The sequence below is a fragment of the Bos taurus genome, chromosome 7 (genome assembly GCF_002263795.3).
Source record: "Bos taurus isolate L1 Dominette 01449 registration number 42190680 breed Hereford chromosome 7, ARS-UCD2.0, whole genome shotgun sequence".
Lineage (NCBI taxonomy): Eukaryota > Metazoa > Chordata > Mammalia > Artiodactyla > Bovidae > Bos > Bos taurus.
In genome coordinates, this window is record NC_037334.1 from 46,216,272 (window position 1) to 46,235,674 (window position 19,403).

At 37.4% G+C, this 19,403-nt stretch overlaps 1 protein-coding gene across 3 annotated transcripts in view; it reads left to right on the plus strand.

The window, feature by feature from the left end:
* Positions 1-19,403, plus strand: part of SEC24A (SEC24 homolog A, COPII coat complex component) — a 73,308-nt gene that overhangs the window by 45,907 nt on the left and 7,998 nt on the right. For 2 of the 3 annotated variants that reach the window (XM_024993931.2, NM_001101849.1), the window contains 7 exon segments: positions 1,455-1,510; positions 2,606-2,812; positions 4,064-4,184; positions 4,491-4,649; positions 10,458-10,631; positions 16,362-16,472; positions 18,495-18,670. In XM_024993931.2, the coding sequence (XP_024849699.1) occupies positions 1,455-1,510; positions 2,606-2,812; positions 4,064-4,184; positions 4,491-4,649; positions 10,458-10,631; positions 16,362-16,472; positions 18,495-18,670 (1,004 nt within the window). 3 annotated transcript variants of the gene reach the window in all.

A 19,403-nucleotide genomic window follows, 5' to 3' on the forward strand; every position in this document is an offset into this window, starting at 1 on the left:
TTAAAGAGCTGATGAATATCCCTTGCTGGGTGTCATATAGCAAAAAAATTTTTAAAGGACAGTAGCAAGTTTTTGCAAGGATATGGAGAAATTGGAGCTCCCATTCACTAGTAGTAGGAATGGAAGATGGTGCTGCCATTAGGGAAAACATTTTGTCAGTTCCTCTAGAAGTTAAACATAGAGTTAACTATTATAACCCAGCAATTTTACTTAATAGGAAGGCAACTATACTTCAATTTTTTAAAATTGTTAATATGAATTATTTAAAATAGTCCAGAACATGTCTACCCAAAAATGTGTACATGAATGTTTTTTAACAACTCAGCCAAGAAGTGGAAACAACCCAAAATAAACAAAATGTAGGATATTCATATAATGAAATGTTGTTACTCAGCAGTAAAAAAACAACATGGGTGAACCTTGAAAATGTAAGGCTAAGAGGAAGAAGCCAGTCACAAAGGACCTCATAGTGTGACTCCAATATTATAAAATGTCCAGAATAGGCCTGTTCAGAGACCAGAAGACTACAGGCTGCCCAGACCTGTGGGAGTTGGTAGGGAAGTGAGGAGTGACTGCTAATCAGTGCGGGGTTCTCTTTTGCAGTGATGAAAAGGATCAAGAATTAGATAGTGGTGACAGTTGTACAACTCTGTGCATATAGTAAAAAGATCACTGAAGTGTATCTTCTGCATTAGTAAATTTCATGGTGTGTGAATTATATTTCAAAACTTTTATTAAAATCTTAATTTTAAAGAAAGAACAGTAGACAGTAGATTTTCTATATGATAGTTAAATATTTAATGTTTCAAATTATCTGTTGGTATTATTTTTATAAGAATTATGGTGAGCCTTATTTTTGTAATTTTGTAATGAAAAACAATACAAAAATGTAAAAAGTGAGACCCCCTCAAAATACTCCACCACCACCCACATTTTCCTTCCAGTTTGCTTCCTTTCAAAAAAGCGTATTTAATACATAAGCAAGAATAAATTAGAATACTGGAAAACTCCTCTGATGTGGCCATTTAGCGTACCTTGCAATTTACTTGATTTTATAGCCCTGAGTAGGAGTAGCCTTCTTTGTGAGAACGTATCCACTTTATGAATGACAGAGTTGTTAGTGGGCTGTATTACTTCTATTCAAGACAGAATTTTTGTGTGTCTTCTTAGTCAAGATTTTTTTTTTTTAATGCCAAGAGTGTTTCTTTGACTGCTTTTGTGGCTAAGCAGGAATTCTAAGACAGGATTCTAAATTGTCTTTAATCTAAGAAGCAAAGTACTTGTACAAACCTTACAGAGTGCTTGGGGTAACTCTTTGAACATAGGTAGACATTGCTGTGAAAGTAGAGGATATGGCTTTTCTCTAAGTGTAGGGCTGGTTATATCAGTGTTATATATTTAGAACATTTGTGACAGTTGTTTTGTTTAAAAGAAATATTTATTTATTTTTTCAGATGTTTTTATACCTATGCCGGAGAACTTATTAGTAAATTTAAATGAAAGTAAAGAGGTAAGGGACACTTTCCTATCTGACATGTTTAATTGAAATGTTGAAGGAATGTATTTTTTAAATGAACTTTATGTAGAATTTTGCTTCTTTCTGTGACATTTCTAGGATGTGTAGCGTTTTATATTTGCAATTAGTTAAAATTCATCAGATGAACAGCTTTTGAGTTTGCCCTTAAACTGATTGCTTTTAAGTTTAATATATCAGTTTGTGATAGGGTGGAAGATAAGTCTGTTCCATAAAGGAGGATAAGATGCAGGAAGCCTGCCTTGCCAGCCATTTGGGAAATTGGGAGGGTTGCTGAGATAAGCTTCTGGTCACTACGTAGAAGCACTTTAGGCTGCTTTCAGTGCCCTTTGCTTTTCTGATTCACAGAGTGTCATTGAGGTCAGTTCAGAAGAAACTCTTATTACCTGCCTGGAAATTGCCATGACATAATACAGTGAGAGGTGAACAGAATGTGTCTGAAGGGGGGATGTTGTCTACCCTGTACATGCATATATGCCATAGGGGTAACATTTTAACTAGCAAGTCTATGGTCTCAGCTGTTGGCAATGGTGACTTTGCCATAGTGCAAAGTATTTTTTTCCCATTAACTCTCTTTATTTGTACAACCTAACCTGAAGAGGTAGTTGTTTTTTGTTTTGTTTTTCTTTTGTAGTAATATCATTAGTTGGCAAATTTACTGGCTATCTTAGATTTTGCAATAGGGAAGAGTTAAATACACTTTGGAACCGAAAAGAATAAAGTGTATAGAGGTGATTGAGAAGGCCATATTCCATGGCATTTAAATATGTCACATCTCTAAACTGTGATGGTTCTTTTGGATATATTTTGGACTTATAGTCTTGCTGGACTACTGCATGTGCAAGAACTGTAAGGCCCCAATTTTGATTTGTCTTGCTTGCCAATTTATAATGTTGACTTAAAATGGCTTTCTTGTCATTTGACCAACTTCATTGTTTACTGTACTGTCTGTAGATTCTCTGACCATCATCATGACTCAATGTCCTGTCTATTGTATCACTTACTGGCTTATTGTGGAAAAAAATTTTTTTTATTGTAACAGTCTTGAGTTTTCTTGCTTTATTTCACAAGCTCGTCCAAGATTTACTGAAAACTTTGCCGCAAATGTTCACCAAGACCTTGGAGACTCAGAGTGCCTTGGGTCCAGCTCTTCAGGCTGCCTTTAAGTTGATGTCCCCAACTGGTGGTCGAATGTCTGTTTTTCAAACACAACTCCCAACTCTTGGAGTGGGAGCCCTGAAACCTCGAGAGGAACCCAACCAAAGGTCATCTGCTAAGGTTAGAAAGTCATTAAGTGTATAATAAGATTTATGCTGGTGTTTTGTCCCTTTGACTGTAGAGATTATTTTATTTTTCAGTTATGAAAAACAGGGAATATAAGGAAATGAATAATCATTTCTCTTTTATGTAGTCATTTCTATTTCAGTATTTTCTATCTGATTCACTCTTACCTTATGTTAGATCTTTAGCAGACCACTAGCAAATTTGCGTGTGGCTTCCCAGGTGGCTCAGTGGTAAAAGAATCCGCCTGCCAGTGCAGGAGATGTGGATTCAGTGTGGGTCAGGGAGATCCCCTAGAGAAGGAATGGCAGCCCACTACAGTATTCTTGTCTGGGAAATCCTATGGATAGAGGAGCCTATGGTCCATGGGGTCACAAAGAGTTGGACATGATTTAGCAACTAATTAGCAGCAGCAGTGCCACCTGCCTTTGATGAGAAAGTCAGGGAAACTAAGAGAATATGCTTGCTAGGGACAAGGTAGAACCTGTATGATGAGTAAAATTAGTCATCGTTTGTTATATTGACTATCCTGAATTGTTTTTGAGCACCTTGTGTGTATAAACTTATTTTAAGATACATATTTCTCAAAAGATGAGAATGTGGCCATTTATTGTAATGATTAAAGGTGTCAGCTTTGGAATAAGTCTGCCTAAGTTTCATTGCTTTTTAAATGTGTGAGCTTGAATAGTTACTTAATTACTTTGCCCCTCTGTTTCCTTATATTTATAAAGTGAAAATATCAATCGTACTTATCTCTTATGATAAATGAAAAGTATTACATATGAATTGTTTAGAAGTTCCAGCATTAAGCATTTAAAAGAGTATCAAAATAAGTATAATAGGTATATTCCTTTTTAAAAGTAAAGCAAAATAGAAAATTCTTAAGCAGGACATGTTTCTTACTGAAAAAAAGAGAAAATATTACAAAACATAAAGGATTTTATAGAATGTTCAAAGATAATTGTTAACCCTCAGTATATATGGGGGGTGTGTGTGTGCGCTCAGTCACTCAATCGTGTCCAACTCTTTGCAACTCCATGGACAGTAGCCCGCCAGGCTCTTTTGTCCATGGAATTTTCCCAGCAAGAGTACTGGAGTGGGTTACCATTTCCTCCTCCAGGGGCTCTTCCTGATGCAGGGGTCGAACCTCCATCTCTGGTGTCACCTCAGTGGTATGTATGAAACGATATATAAATTTTATGACAATTTAATGATTTAAAATTTTTTCTCTTTGTAATTTATTAATAGGAAATTCACTTGACGCCATCAACTGACTTCTATAAGAAATTAGCCTTGGACTGTTCTGGTCAGCAGGTAGCTGTTGACTTATTCCTTCTCAGTGGACAGTATTCTGATTTGGCTTCTCTGGGTAAGTTCTTCCTAGTGATTATTTTTCCAGGTGAAAGTCAAAACGGTATTTTTATGATGATATAGATGACAAAGTGAAGGAATTCTTATTCCCTTGGGAAGGCAGTTTAGTTTATAATTAACCTTGTAGTCTTCTTCTCTGAACATTTATAATAGAGAAATGTCTTTATTACTGTTTAAAGGAATGAATTCTTTTTTGACAATGTCTTGGAAGGTAAAGAAAGGTCAGTTCAAATGCTTGTAGTTACTTTGTGTTAGTAATAGTAGGTAACGGTAGAATTTAAAAGGATTTTGTGTTTTCTTTCAGGTTGTATTTCTCGGTATTCAGCAGGTAGTGTCTATTATTATCCCTCTTACCACCATCAACACAACCCAATCCAAGTACAGAAATTGGAGAAGGAACTACAGAGATACCTCACTCGGAAGATTGGTTTTGAGGCAGTCATGAGAATTCGGTGTACCAAAGGTGGGGCACTTTTTCTTTTTAACATTTATGAAGGCATAAATGGAGTTTTGTTTTAAATTATCTTTATTTTTTGGCTGTTCTGGGTCTTTATTGCTGCACTTGGGCTTTCTTTGATGTGGCAAGCAGGGGTTACTCCTTGTTGCAGTGCATGCGCTTCTCATTGCAGTGGCTTCTCTTGTTGCAGAGCACAGGCTCTAGGTGCTGAGGGCTTCAGTAGTTGTAGCTTGCATGTTCTGAGTGCTGGCTCAGTAGTTATGGCTCATGGGCTTAGCTGCTCCATGGCATGTAGGGTCTTCCCAGCCCAGGAGTTGAACTGGTATCCCCTGCATTTGCACGCGGATTGTTAATCACGGGACTACCAGGGAAGTCCATCCTTTTTCATTTTCTTAATGGTACCCTTTGAGGCACAACTATTTTCAATTTTGGTGATGTCCCATTAATCATCTTTTTTCATTTTTCATTTGTACTTTTGGTATCATAGATAGCTCAGTTGGTAAAGAATCCACTTGCCATGCAGGAGACCCTGGTTCGATTCCTAGCCTGGGAAGATCTGCCGGAGAAGGGATAGACTACCTTTACTCCAATATTCTTGGCCTTCCCTGGTGGCTCAGCTGATAAAGAATCCATCTGCAATCGGGAGATTGGGTTCGATCCCTGGGTTGGGAAGATCCTCTGGAGAAGGGAATGGCTACCCACTCCAGTATTCTGGCCTGGAGAATTCCATGGACTATATAGTCAATGGGGTCACAAAGAGTCAGTCATGACTGAGCGGCTTTCACTTTCACATCGTAGCAGTAAACCACTGACTGCTTAATCCAGAGTCATGAACATTTTATACATATGTTGTCTTCTAAGATTTTTATAGTTATAATTCTTACGTTTAAGTCCTTGATTTATTTTTAATTAATTTTTGTTTCTGATGAGGTAGGTTTTTGACTTCATACTTTTGCATGTGGATATAGTTCTCCCAGCACTATTTATTAAAAAATACTGTTCTCTCCCTATTGAATTGTCTTGTCGTCATGTCCCTTTGTTGAAAATTAGTTGATCATAAATGTGAGGGTTTATTTCTGGATTCTGAATTTTATTCTTTTAATCTATATGTCTGTCTTATGCCAGTACCAAACTTTCTTGACTATTGTGACTTTGTAGTAAGTTTGAAATTAGGAAGTATGAGTCCTCTCACATTCATCTTGTCAGTTTCTGCAAAGAAGCCAGCTGGTATTTGATAGAGCTTTCATTTAATAGGTAGATAAATTGGAGGGAAGAAGAACTAAAGAGCCTCTTGATGAAAGTGAAAGAGGAGAGGGAAAAAGTTGGCTTAAAGCTCAACATTCAGAAAACTAAGATCATGGTATCCAGTCCCATCACTTCATGGCAAATAGATGGGGAAACAGTGGAAACAGTGGCTGACTTTATTTTTCTGGGCTCCAAAATCACTGGAAATGGTGATTGCAGCCATGAACTTTAAAGATGCTTACTCCTTGGAAGGAAAGTTATGACCAACCTAGACAGCATATAAAAAAGCAGAGACATTACTTTGTCAACAAAGGTCCATCTAGTCAGGGCTAGGATTTTTCCAGTAGTCATGTATGGATGTGAGAATTGGACTATAAAGAAAGCTGAGCACCAAAGAATTGATGCTTTTGAACTGTGATGTTGGAGAAGACTCTTGCAAGTCCCTTGGACTGCAAGGAGATCCAACCAGTCCATTCTGAAGGAGATCAGCCCTGGGATTTCTTTGGAAGGACTGATGTTGAAGCTGAAACTCCAATACTTTGGCCACCTGTTGCAAAGAGCTGACTCACTGGAAAAGACCCTGATGCTGGGAAAGATTGAGGGCAGGAGGAGAAGGAGACGACAGAGGATGGGATGGTTGGATGGCATCACCGACTCAATGGGCTTGGGTTTGGGTGGACTCTGGGAGCTGGTGATGGACAGGGAGGCCTGACGTGCTGCTGTTCGTGGAGTCGCAAAGAGTCGGACACAACTGAACAACTGAACTGAACTGAAATTGGAGGGAATATTGACATCTTAACAATAAGTCTTCCCATCCAAAAACATGATATATCTGTTCTTTAATTTTTTCAACAATATGTTGTAGTTTTTAGAATGTAGGTTTTGTTTCTTTTGTTAAATTTATTCCTAAATATTTTTTCTGTCATATTTCAAATCGAATTATTTAAAATTTTTTTCTACTGTAAGGATAATTAATCCTTTGCATATTGATCTTATGTCCCGCACCCTTGTTGAACTTGCTTCTTAATTCTAACTGTTTAGCATTTATGTTTTAAAGGGCCTACTTGTATCCTATCCAAGATTGAAGGACCTCTGATATTATTTCGGCAGATACTGGCTCTAAATTAAGGGAAATGTACATCCCAGAAGTGCTTTTATGACTTTTTCTGCTTGGCAGGACAGCAGCTGTTGTATATGTACCTAACCTTGCACAAAAAGCTTGGGCATACAAACCAACCTATGCTTTCTTTTTACAATGCTTAATTTACTGTATCTTTGTGGTTAATTTGCTTAGATTTCTCTTTTTTAATGATAAATTTTGTTTCACATGAAATAAAATGCTTTTGGTAAAGCTACCAAAAAAAGGTACAGTACAAAAAGATATAAAATGAGAAATTAAGCCAGTATAGTCTGCCTTAGAATTTCTCATATGCTCTTGAAAAGTTCTCCCATGCATATATAAACCTGGGTATAAATTTTCACCTTCAAGTAAAAGCAGTGAGGTTCACATCTGGCTTCTTTTTTTGTACGTGCTTTCTGTTTTTATATATACAGATCTACATGCTTCCTTTTTTTCTAATTACTGTTGCAAAGTTGGTTTTTACTTCGTAAGCAAAATATATACCTGTTATTATAAAAAATGAAAACATTATTGATGAAGCTAGTCCTTTTGTATCAACTGTGTGTGTTGATACTGTGTGTCATTTCACTTTCTCTCCAGCTTTATGTTATTATAACCACATTGCTGTGTTACTTTTTCTATACACTTACATACATATATACTGCTTCATGGAAAATAGTATAATGCAGTAGCATAAATAAGATTGTACATGTTTTCAGCAAGTCTTGAAGATCTGTTAATATTAATTATGTAGATCTATCTCATGCTCTTTTAAAAATCTCATGTATTTTAACTTCTAACTAGTATTTCAGTTCAGTTCAGTCACTGAGTCGTGTCTGACTCTTTGCGACCCCATGAATCGCAGTACACCAGGCCTCCCTGTCCATCACCAACTCCTGGAGTTCACCCAAACTCATGTGCATCTAGTCAATGATGCCATCCAGCCATCTCATCCTCTGTCGTCCCCTTCTCCTCCTGCCCCAAATCCCTCCCAGCATCAGGGTCTTTTCCAATGAGTCAACTCTTCGCATCAGGTGGCCAAAGTATTGGAGTTTCAACCTCAGCATCAGCCCTTCCAATGAACACTCAGGACTGGTCTCCTTTAGGATGGACTGGTTGGATCTCCTTGGAGTCCAAGGGACTCTCAAGAGTCTTCTCCAGCACCACAGTTCAAAAGCATCCATTCTTCGGCGTTCAGCTTTCTTCATAGTCCAGCTCTCACATCCGTACATGACCACTGGAAAAATCATAGCTTCTAGTAGGCGGACCTTTGTTGACAAAGTAATATCTCTGCTTTTTTATATGCTGTCTAGGTTGGTCATAACTTTCCTTCCAAGGAGTAAGCATCTTTTAATTTCATGGCTGCAGTCACCATCTGCAGTGATTTTGGAGCCCCAAAAAATGAAGTCTGGCACTGTTTCCACTGTTTCCCCATCTATTTCCCATGAAGTGATGGGACCAGATGCCATGATCTTCATTTCCTGAATGTTGAGCTTTAAGCCAACTTTTTCACTCTCCTCTTTCACTTTCATCAAGAGGCTTTTTAGTTCCTCTTCACTTTCTGCCATAAGGGTGGTGTCATCTGCCTATCGGAGATTATTGATATTTCTCCCGACAATCTTGATTCCAGCTTGTACTTCTTGCAGCCCAGTGTTTCTCATGATGTACTCTGCCTATTAAAGAAGCAGGGTGACAATATACAGCCTTGACGTACTCCTTTTCCTATTTGGAACCAGTCTGTTGTTCTATGTTCAGTTCTAACTGTTGTAAATATCACTGTTTTCCTACTGATTGGCATTAAAGATTATTGTGATTTTTCTTTTTGTTATGACACAAACAGTAATGCTTAATTTTTTGCACATATAAATTTGGAACTTGAATGATTGTATCTGTAGAATAAATTCTTTGTAATGGAATTACTGTGGTTAAAATAAATACCCATTTAGCATTTTGGAAGATATTGTCAACTCATTATTGAAAAAAGTTTTTTTGAAAATTTGAATTCATTTAAGAAGTTATCTTTTATCCCATCCTCATTCTTACTAACTACTGTGTATTATTTAATATGATTGTTTCCAGTGTCAGTGTGTGGGTTTTCCCCATACCACCAAGCAATTAACTCAGTTCTGGCATTGCTTACCTAGAGATATCATCAGATCCCACAGATTAAGGGTTCAGTCTTACAAGACTGCCTCCCCACACACCATACCACCACATTTCAGAAGCCAGTTGTGAGTCCAATTTGTTACCTATGCTTCTGGCTATAGACTGGAAATTCCAGCAATCCCTCCTTTGGTTGAAATTATTGGCTAGAGTGACTTATAGAACTCAGAAGAAACATTGTACTTCCTAGATTACCAGTTTATTTTATTTAATTTTTAAAAATTCATTTATTTATTTTAATTGGAGGCCAATTATTGTATAATATTGTAGTGGTTTTTGCCATACATTGACATGAATCAGCCATGGGTGTACATGTGTTCCCCATCCTGAAGCCCTCTTCCACCTCCCTCCCTTCAGAGTCATCCCAGGGCACCAGCCCTGAGCACCCTGTCTCATGCATTGAACCTGGACTGGCAATCTGTTTCACATATGAAAATATACATGTTTCAATGCTACTCTCTCAAATCATCCCACCCTTGCCTTCTCCCACAGAGTCCAAAAGACTGTTCTTTATATCTGTGTCTCTTTTGCTGTCTTGCATATAGGGTCATCGTTACCATCTTTCTAAATTCCATATATATGCATTAATATGCTGTATTGGCGTTTTTCTTTCTGACTTACTTCACTTTGTATAATAGGCTCTAGATTCATCCACCGCATTAGAACTGATTCAAATGCATTCTTTTTAATAGCTGAGTAAAGATTACCAGTTTATTTTAAAAGGATATAACTCAACAACAAAAAAAGAGACAGGATGCATAGAGCAAGATATGAGGAAAGGAAAAGGGTGTGGCGGCCTGGAGTTTCTGGAGCTTGCTTCCTCTCTCTTAAGAGTTTCATTCTTCCCAAATTTCCATGTATTCACAATCCCAAAGCTTTCTTAAGGACCCTGTCCTTTTGGGTTTTATGGGGCTTCATTACATAGTCAGGACTGATTAATTCACTCTCAAGCACCTCTCTCCTCCCTGGAGGTACTGAGTGGGGTGGGGGTGGGGAGAATGTCAAACTGAAAGTTCTATTCCTCTATAATCAAATGGTTGAATCTGGTAGCCAGACCCCATCACTAGGTTACCTAGTTCCCTTCCAGAAGTCACCTAGTTACCATAGTAAAAGACAAAAGTAAAGTATAATCTTTAACACTTAGGGAATTCTAAAGGTTTTAGGAGCTGTGTGCCTGGAATGGGTGAAGACTGAGTATTTATTTTTTTATAAACCACAATATCACATCTAAACTGTATCTATATGTAGGTGTATGTAAATTGTTTTGACACCTTTTTCTTTTCTAGGTCTTTCCATTCATACTTTCCATGGGAACTTCTTTGTTCGGTCAACAGACTTGCTGTCTTTGCCCAATGTAAACCCAGATGCTGGCTATGCAGTACAGATGTCAGTGGAAGAAAGTCTTACTGACACTCAATTGGTTTCCTTTCAGTCAGCACTCTTGTATACATCCAGCAAAGGTAATCTTTTCTGTTTGTTTTATTGTGGCAAAAACACATAACATGAGATCTATCCTCTTAACAAAATTATGTCTAAAATACAGTATTGTTAACTCTAAGCACAATGATGGAGCAAAGGTAAGATTTTTGAATTGGCCACTGTAGTCTATGGCTTGTGATAAAATCTGTTTTCTTTGGAAGAAATTACCATTTCTGTTAAGCCAAAAAAGTGTTCTTAATCTTAAGAGGCTTTTTGTTATTCTTGATAAAGCTAAGATATTTGGTGTTTAATTTTTCAAGCATTGCATTTAACAGATATTTATTAAGAGTCTACTTAGTGTCTGAAATATGTTATGATAACACAACAGTCAAACTGATTTAAAACGCTTTTTCTCATAGTCCTTATTCTAGTATGGGAGACAAACAATAAAAAGGATACATCAGTAAAATAATAATTTGTTATACAATGACATCAGTTAATGAGAAACAAAGCTGGTAAAGTGTTTAAAAGGTGCTGAGAGGTGATGGTCTCTTAAGATAGGGTTTCCAGGAAAGTTCTCACAGAGGGTAACATTTGAGTTAAGTCTTGAAGGAATTCAAATGCAAGATAAACAGTTTTTAAGGGTATAATTTGTCTAGTACTAATTAATTTATATGTATTTTGTCCAAAAGATGATGTGAAGGCTGGTTAAATTTATTTTATTATTTTAAAGATTCACAACTCTCACCTTAATTCTGTTTTGTCTCCTTAAAAAAGTTTTGAAAAGTGTTACTGTGTTGTGTCTACTGATTTTTACAGCTCTGCCAAAATCTATAAGAAGTGTATAATAGATATTTTAATAAAAACTATTAGTATTAGAGAAGTCCACTTTTTGTACTATGATTATAATAATATTGCATACCATAAAACTAAGATAGATTTCTGAATGTAGATATTATTTTTTATTTAACAAAAAAATTCCCAGTCCTTTTTCTCATTGATTTTTCTTAACATATTAAAAAAAAACCCTAATATATAATGGAACTAGGTAAAATCTACTGTTTTAATGTATAGTTCCACAAATTACTTTTAAAGAGAAGTAATACCTGACTATGACCAGTGTATTCTCTTGGCAAAACTCTATTAGCCTTTGCCCTGCTTCATTATGTACTCCAAGGCCAAATTTGCCTGTTACTCCAGGTGTTTCTTGACTTCCTACTTTTGCATTCCAGTCCCCTGTAATGAAAAGGACATCTTTTTTGGGTGTTAGTTCTGAAAGGTCTTGTAGGTCTTCATAGAACCATTCAGCTTCAGCTTCTTCAGCGTTACTGGTTGGGGCATAGTCTTGGATTACCGTGATATTGAATGGTTTGCCTTGGAAACGAACAGAGATCGTTCTGTCGTTTTTGAGATTGCATCCAAGTACTGCATTTCCGACTCTTTTTTTGACTATGATGGCTACTCCTTTTCTTCTGAGGGATTCCTGCCCACAGTAGTAGATATAATGGTCATTGGAGTTAAATTCACGCAACTAGTCCGTTTTAGTTTGCTGATTCCTAGAATGTCAACGTTCACTCTTGCCATCTCCTGTTTGACCACTTCCAATTTGCCTTGATTCATGGACCTAACATTCCAGGTTCCTATGAAGTATTGCTCTTTACAGCATCGCACCTTGCTTCTATCACCAGTCCCATTGACACCTAGGTGTTGTTTTTGCTTTGGCTCCATCCCTTCATTCTTTCTGGAGTTACTTCTCCACTGATCTCCAGTAGCATATTGGGCACCTACTGACCTGGGGAGTTCATCTTTCAGTGTCCTATCTTTTTGATATACATTCAGCAAAAACAAGACCGAGAGCTGACTGTGACTCAGATCATGAATTGCTTATTGCCAAATTCAGACTTAAATTGAAGAAAGTGGGGATAACCACTAGACCATTCAGGTATGACCTTAATCAAATCCCTTATGATTATACAATGGAAGTGAGAAATAGATTTCAGGGACTAGATCTGATAGACAGAGTGCCTGATGAACTATAGACAGAAGTTCGTGACACTATACAGGAGACAGGGATCAAGACCATCCCCAAGAAAAAGAAATGCACAAAAGTAAAATGGCTGTCTGGGGAGGCCTTACAAATAGCTGTGAAAAGAAGAGAAGCAAAAAGCAAAGGAGAAAAGGAAAGATATAAACATCTGAATGCAGAGTTCCAAAGAACAGCAAGGAGAGATAAGAAAGCCTTCCTCAGCAATCAATGCAAAGAAATAGAGGAAAACAGTAGAATGGGAAAGACTAGAGATCTCTTCAAGAAAATTAGAGATACCAAGGGAACATTTCATGCAAAGATGGGCTCGATAAAGGACAGAAATGATATGGACCTAACAGAAGCAGAAGATATTAACAAGAGGTGGCAAGAATACACAGAAGACCTGTACAAAAAAGATCTTCACGACCCAGATACTCACGATGGTGTGATCACTGACCTAGAGCCAGACACCCTGGAATGTGAAGTCAAGTGGGCCTTAGGAAGCATCACTATGAACGAAGTTAGTGGAGGTGATGGGATTCCAGTTGAGCAATTTCAAATCCTAAAAGATGATGCTGTGAAAGTGCTACACTCAATATGTCAGCAAATTTGGAAAACTCAGCAGTGGCCACAGGACTGGAAAAGGTCAGTTTTCATTCCAATCCCAAAGAAAGGCAATGTCAAAGAATGCTCAAACTACCGCACAATTGCACTCATCTCACACACTAGTAAAGTAATGCTCAAAATTCTCCAAGCCAGACTTCAGCAATACGTGAACCGTGAACTTCCAGATGTTCAAGCGGGTTTTAGAAAAGGCAGAGGAACCAGAGATCAAATTGCCAACATCCACTGGATCATGGAAAAAGGAAGAGATTTCCAGAAAAACATCTATTTCTGCTTTATTGACTATGCCAAAGCCTTTGACTGTGGATCACAGTAAACTGGAAAATTCTGAAGGAGATGGGAATACCAGACCACCTGACCTGCCTCTTGAGAAACCTATATGCAGGTCAGGAAGCAACAGTTAGAACCGGGCATGGAACAACAGACTGGTTCCAAATAGGAAAAAAGAGTACGTCAAAGCTGTATGTTGTCACCCTGCTTATTTAACTTATATGCAGAGTATGTCGTGAGAAACGCTGGGCTGGATGAAGCACAAGCTGGAATCAGGATTTCCAGGAGAAATATCAGTAACCTGAGATATGCAGATGATACCACCCTTATGACAGAAAGCAAAGAAGAACTAAAGAGCCTCTTGATGAAAGTGAAAGAGGAGAGGGAAAAAGTTGGCTTAAAGCTCAACATTCAGAAAACTAAGATCATGGCATCTGGTCTCATCACTTCATGGCAAATAGACGGGGAAACAGTGGAAACAGTGCCAGACTTTATTTTTCTGGGCTCCAAAATCACTGTAGATGGTGATTGCAGCCATGAAATTAAAAAACGCTTGCTGCTTGGAAGGAAAGTTATGGCCAACCTAGACAGCATATTAAAAAGCAGAGACATTACTTTGTCAACAAAGGTCCGTCTAGTCAGGGCTATGGTTTTTCCAGTAGCCATATATGAATGTGAGAATTGGACTATAAAGAAAGCTGAGTGCTGAAGAGTTGATGCTTTTGAACTATGGTGTTGGAGAAGACTCTTGCGAGTCCCTTGGACTGCAAGGAGATCCAACCAGTCCATCGTAAAGGAAATCAGTCCTGGGTGTTCATTGGAAGGACTGATGTTGAAGCTGAAACTCCAGTACTTTGGCCACCTGATGCAAAGAGCTGACTCATTGGAAAAGACCCTGATGCTGGGAAGGATTCGGGGCAGAAGGAGAAGGGGACACCCAAAGATGAGATGATTGGATGGCATCACCAGCTCAATGGACATGAGTTTGGGTAGACTCCAGGAGTTGGTGATGGACAGGGAGGCCTGGCGTGCTGCGGTTCATGGGGTCGCAAAAAGTTGGAAATGACCGAGCGACTGAACTGAACTGAATACCTGTCTAAAAGGGTAACATTATTTAGTGCTTCTATTCTAGATAAAAACATTGATAACTAACATGTTTAAGCCTATCATATTGGCAATGACAGCTATTACACACATAGAGATATACTTACTTTGTGACCCATTAGACTATAGCCTGTCAGACTCCTCTGTCCATGGGATTCTCCAGGCAAGAATACTGGAGTGGGTTACCATTCCCTTCTCCAGGGGATCTTGCCCACCCAGGGGTTGAACCCGGCTTACTCGGTAATTCAAACAGTAAAGAATCTGCCCACAACACGAGAGACCTGGGTTCGATCCCTAGCTCCAGAGGATCCCCTTGAGAAGGGCCTGGCAACCCACTCCAGTATTCTTGCCTGGTGAATTCCATGGACAGAGGAGCCTGGTGGGCTACAGTCTATGGGTTTGCAAAGAGTCGGACACAACTGAGCAACTTTTACACTTTCTCCTACATTGCAGGCATATTCTTTACCATCTGAGCCACCAGGGAAGTTACAGTTCCACAAGTTTTGACTATTTAAGTATCAGAATCTGTTCCATTTCCCCCAACATGCCCCTGTGTTTTTATAGTCAGCTCTCTCCCATCCCCAGATCCTAGCAACTATTGATCTGTTTTCTGACCCTATACTTTTGCCTTTGCAAAAATGTTTTACGAATAGAATCATACAGTAGGTAAACCTTTTATATCTGGCTCTTTCACTTAGCACAGTGGATTTAAAATCCATCCAAGTTGTTTCATTTACCAGTAGTTTGTTTCTTTTTATTCCTAAATAATATTCCATTGTACCCAGGTCATTTATTTATCTCCTAGTTTAGGTACATTTGAGTTGTTCCAGTTTTTGGTAATTTCAAATATAGCCCTTATAAACATTTGCATACAGATTTTTGTGTGAGCATAAATTATAATTTCACTTGGGTGAATACTTTTCAGTGTTTTTGATGGGAGTCTGGGTTGTATGGTGAGCTTATGTCTAACTTTTTAAGAACTTGCCAAACTGTTTCCTAAGCAGCTGTACCATTTTGTGCTCAGAGTGTATGAGAGTTCCAGCTGCTGTGCATTCTCACCAGCATTTACTATTATCTGTTTAGTTTTTGCTTATTATTTTTGGTTTGAGGTTTTTTTGTTTGTTATGCTCTTCTAATAAAGTATAATGTATCACTTTTAGTTTTATTTCATGTTTCTGTAATAAATAATGTTGGATATCTTTTTAATATACTTACTGTATTAGTTATTAGTTTAGGTTATTCCTAATGTTTTCTAGGAAGTATTGTGACTGTTGATTTTTTTTTTTAATGAAAACTTTATTTTTAATTTGACAAACTGAGTATCTTTAGCGGATTTGATTTTTTTTCCTGTGATTAAAAGAACAGTATAAAATTTCTCTGGAGTTTGAATATCAAAACAGACCGTAGAACATATCCTGCAGTAGTGGTTTCTTACATGATATATATTTTACCAAAATCGCTTTTACAAAAAAGGATAAAGTAATCAAAAAATTCAGAAAAGAAATCCTTAAGAAGCTAGCATGTTACCATCATTTGGATATGATTTCTATTGTCTTTTCAGTGGTACTTTGAAAAAAAATTTGTAGTAAAAAAAAGTAATGCTTTAGAGTTTGCTTTGATACTTTTCCTAATTACTACACATAATCCTGTTTGGTTCCAGATTGAAGTGATTTTTCTGAGTAACTTTAATACAAACTTTTTTTTAATATTGTTGTCCTTCACTATTATTTGTATGTTTTCTCCAAAGGCGAAAGAAGAATTCGTGTTCATACTTTGTGTTTGCCGGTAGTTTCAACTTTAAATGAAGTCTTTCTTGGAGCTGATGTTCAAGCAATTTCAGGGTTATTGGCCAATATGGGTAAGAATTATTACCTATTGTAAACATATTACAAGTAGTAACATTTGAAAAATCTATATACTTGTATTTTCCTTTAATTAGCTTTATAATTTCAGTATTTTAGATTCAGTGTATGCCTGCCAAGTAACTATTTGAATAAATGGGTCTGCTGCAGATAACCTGATCTTTTTTTCTTTTTAAAATTTTACAGCTTTATTGAAATTAGTTTCAGTTTGTTGAGATATAAGTGATATAATTATCACTTAACCCATGTGAGTATATAACTCCATATATACATCCACGAGTATGTATACAGATTCGTACGGCCATCACCTGAGTCTAGTTTTAGAACATTTCAATCACCCCTGAATGAACCTCATGCCCATTAATTAAGTTACTGCTTACTCTCTTCTTCCCTCAATGGCCTTAGGCTACCACAAAACTGTTTTTTGAGCAACTGAGCGCGCACACACACACATACAGACATGTACATACAAACTATATTCTGCCTCACAATCTACCTGCTAGGGACTTAAATACCGTGTTTTACTTAATGTTTTCCATCTCAGAGTTGCCTTCTTGAATTTTTGTTTTGTTTTGTTTTCTTTTTGGATCCCTTTTGCAAAACCATAGAGCTTAATGTCATCTTGGTTCTTGCTCCCTTTCTCCTTCAGGGATGACTGCCAGTGAGTCCATTTGCTTCAAATTCAGTCATCAATTTGCTTCAAACTCAAATGCCTGTAATAGGAATAATTACCTATTTTCTTGAATTTCCTATTGGGAAAAAAATGTTCTTTAATGTAACATGGTAAATAATTAACTTCAGTTTAGTCTCATATGTTAAAAGTTAAAAATTGTAACCTAAGAAATTTGAAGGTTCATTGCCTTTATATATTGTTGAACTAGTAGATTTTTGTAACAGTGTAATTATTATATCTTTATTATTATTAACAACAGCAACTATATATCAGGCAGTGTTTGTGAATTTTAAAAAATCTTCACAACAAGTATTAGTTCTTTTATTAAATTTGGTTGATCCCAATATGTACTTTTTACCCCTCACATTTTGTCAAAATCCTTGAGTTAAGGTAATAGTAGTCTTCATTCTTTTTTGCTTATATATAAATTTGGTCATAGCAGTTAATAATGTCACTTCATTGAGTGTATTTTTGATACCACATGAATAGAGTTTAGTTATAGTTTGAGAAGTTTTCAAAGGAACTACAGTGTTTTTGGTTTTGGAAAAATTTTGGGGGTATATAGAAAAGCTTAAAATAGAGTAGCATAACAGATGATGAAGATCATCTAAATAACTAGTTGTTCTTTGAATAAATATAAAAGTTCTCTGTATTAAGAAAGCATGTGCTACAAAAGAAGCATGTGTGTTTAATTGCAGTCTTCTTTCTCAGTGATACATAAAATGATAGGTTACAATTAAAAACATCTTAGATTTGGTGAAATACAATTTTCCATTTGTATTTCCAATGTATACATTTTACAGATAAGGATACTGTGGCTCATAAAGGTTAAATTACTTGCCAGATTTTCATACTGCTAGGAAATAGCACAGAGAAGGCAATGGCACCCCACTCCAGTACTCTTGCCTGGAAAATCCCATGGATGGAGGAGCCTGGTGGGCTACAGTCCATGGGGTCGCTAAGAGTTGGACACGACTGAGTGACTTCACTTTCACTTTCCACTTTCATGCATTGGAGAAGGAAATGGCAACCCACTCCAGTGTTCTTGCCTGGAGAATCCCAGGGACAGGGGAGCCTTGTGGGCTGCCGTCTGGGGTCGCACAGAGTCAGACATGACTGAAGTGAATTAGCAGCAGCAGCAGCAGGAAATAGCAAAACAATATTTCAACACAGGTTGGTTTGATTCTCTAAAGTATGTGCTTTTAACTGCTGTGTTTGGTTCCTTGTGTATGTAATAACTTGAGAGAAAATTTGTATAATTAAAAAAAAAGCTTTTCTGTCCTTAACAGTGGGGTAACTAAACTTCTGTCTTTTTTCTCTTTGTCCCTACTTCAACTTCTTTTAGCTGTTGACAGGTCTGTGACGGCCAGTCTGAGTGATGCTCGTGATGCCCTAGTGAATGCCGTCATAGACTCCCTTTCAGCTTATCGTTCTTCAGCCCTAAGTAACCAGCAGCCTGGACTCATGGTTCCTTTCTCTCTTCGGCTTTTCCCACTGTTTGTGCTGGCTCTCCTTAAACAGGTAAAAGAATCAAAATCAGAAACTAACATGGTGAAAGTGTCAACAGCCAAAATTTTTGTCCTGTGAACCTCTTTCTCATAGATAACAATTTATAAACTGTGGGAAAAAATACAAAAAATTAACTACCTAAAGGAAAAAATACAAAAAATTAGCTACCTAAAGGATCTGGAGGATGTACATGAGGAGAAATAAAACTTGGAAGAGGAGGCATGCACATGGTGCACTTCCTGTTAGTTTAGCCTGAGGATAGGTGACCTTTAATGTCATGCATAAGGAATAAAACATCAGTAATTTGCAGGCTTTCTGGTGTGAAATATTAGATGACAGAGTTTATAATTACTGCTTCTGAATAGTAAGTGTAGAACCCCAGAACAGATAGAACCAAAGAAAGTGAAAGTCACTCGGTTGTGTCCAACTCTTTGTGACCCCATGGACTGTATAGTCCATAGAATTCTCTAGGCCAGAATACTGGAGTGGGTAGCCTTTTCCTTCTCCAGGGGATCTTCCCAACCCAGGGATCGAGCCCAGTCTCCTGCATTGCAGGCAGATTCTTTACCAGCCTAGCCACAGGGGAAGCCCATAGGCACTTAGTAACTAGTTTTTTAAATGAATAAATGGAACATCTTTCATTTCCTATAGTATTCTTTCTTTAACAGCCTTTTCTAATCTTCCTTATTTACAGTCAGTGCATTTGTTTTAAGGCAAAGTTTCATTGCTGTTATCTCTCTGCCTC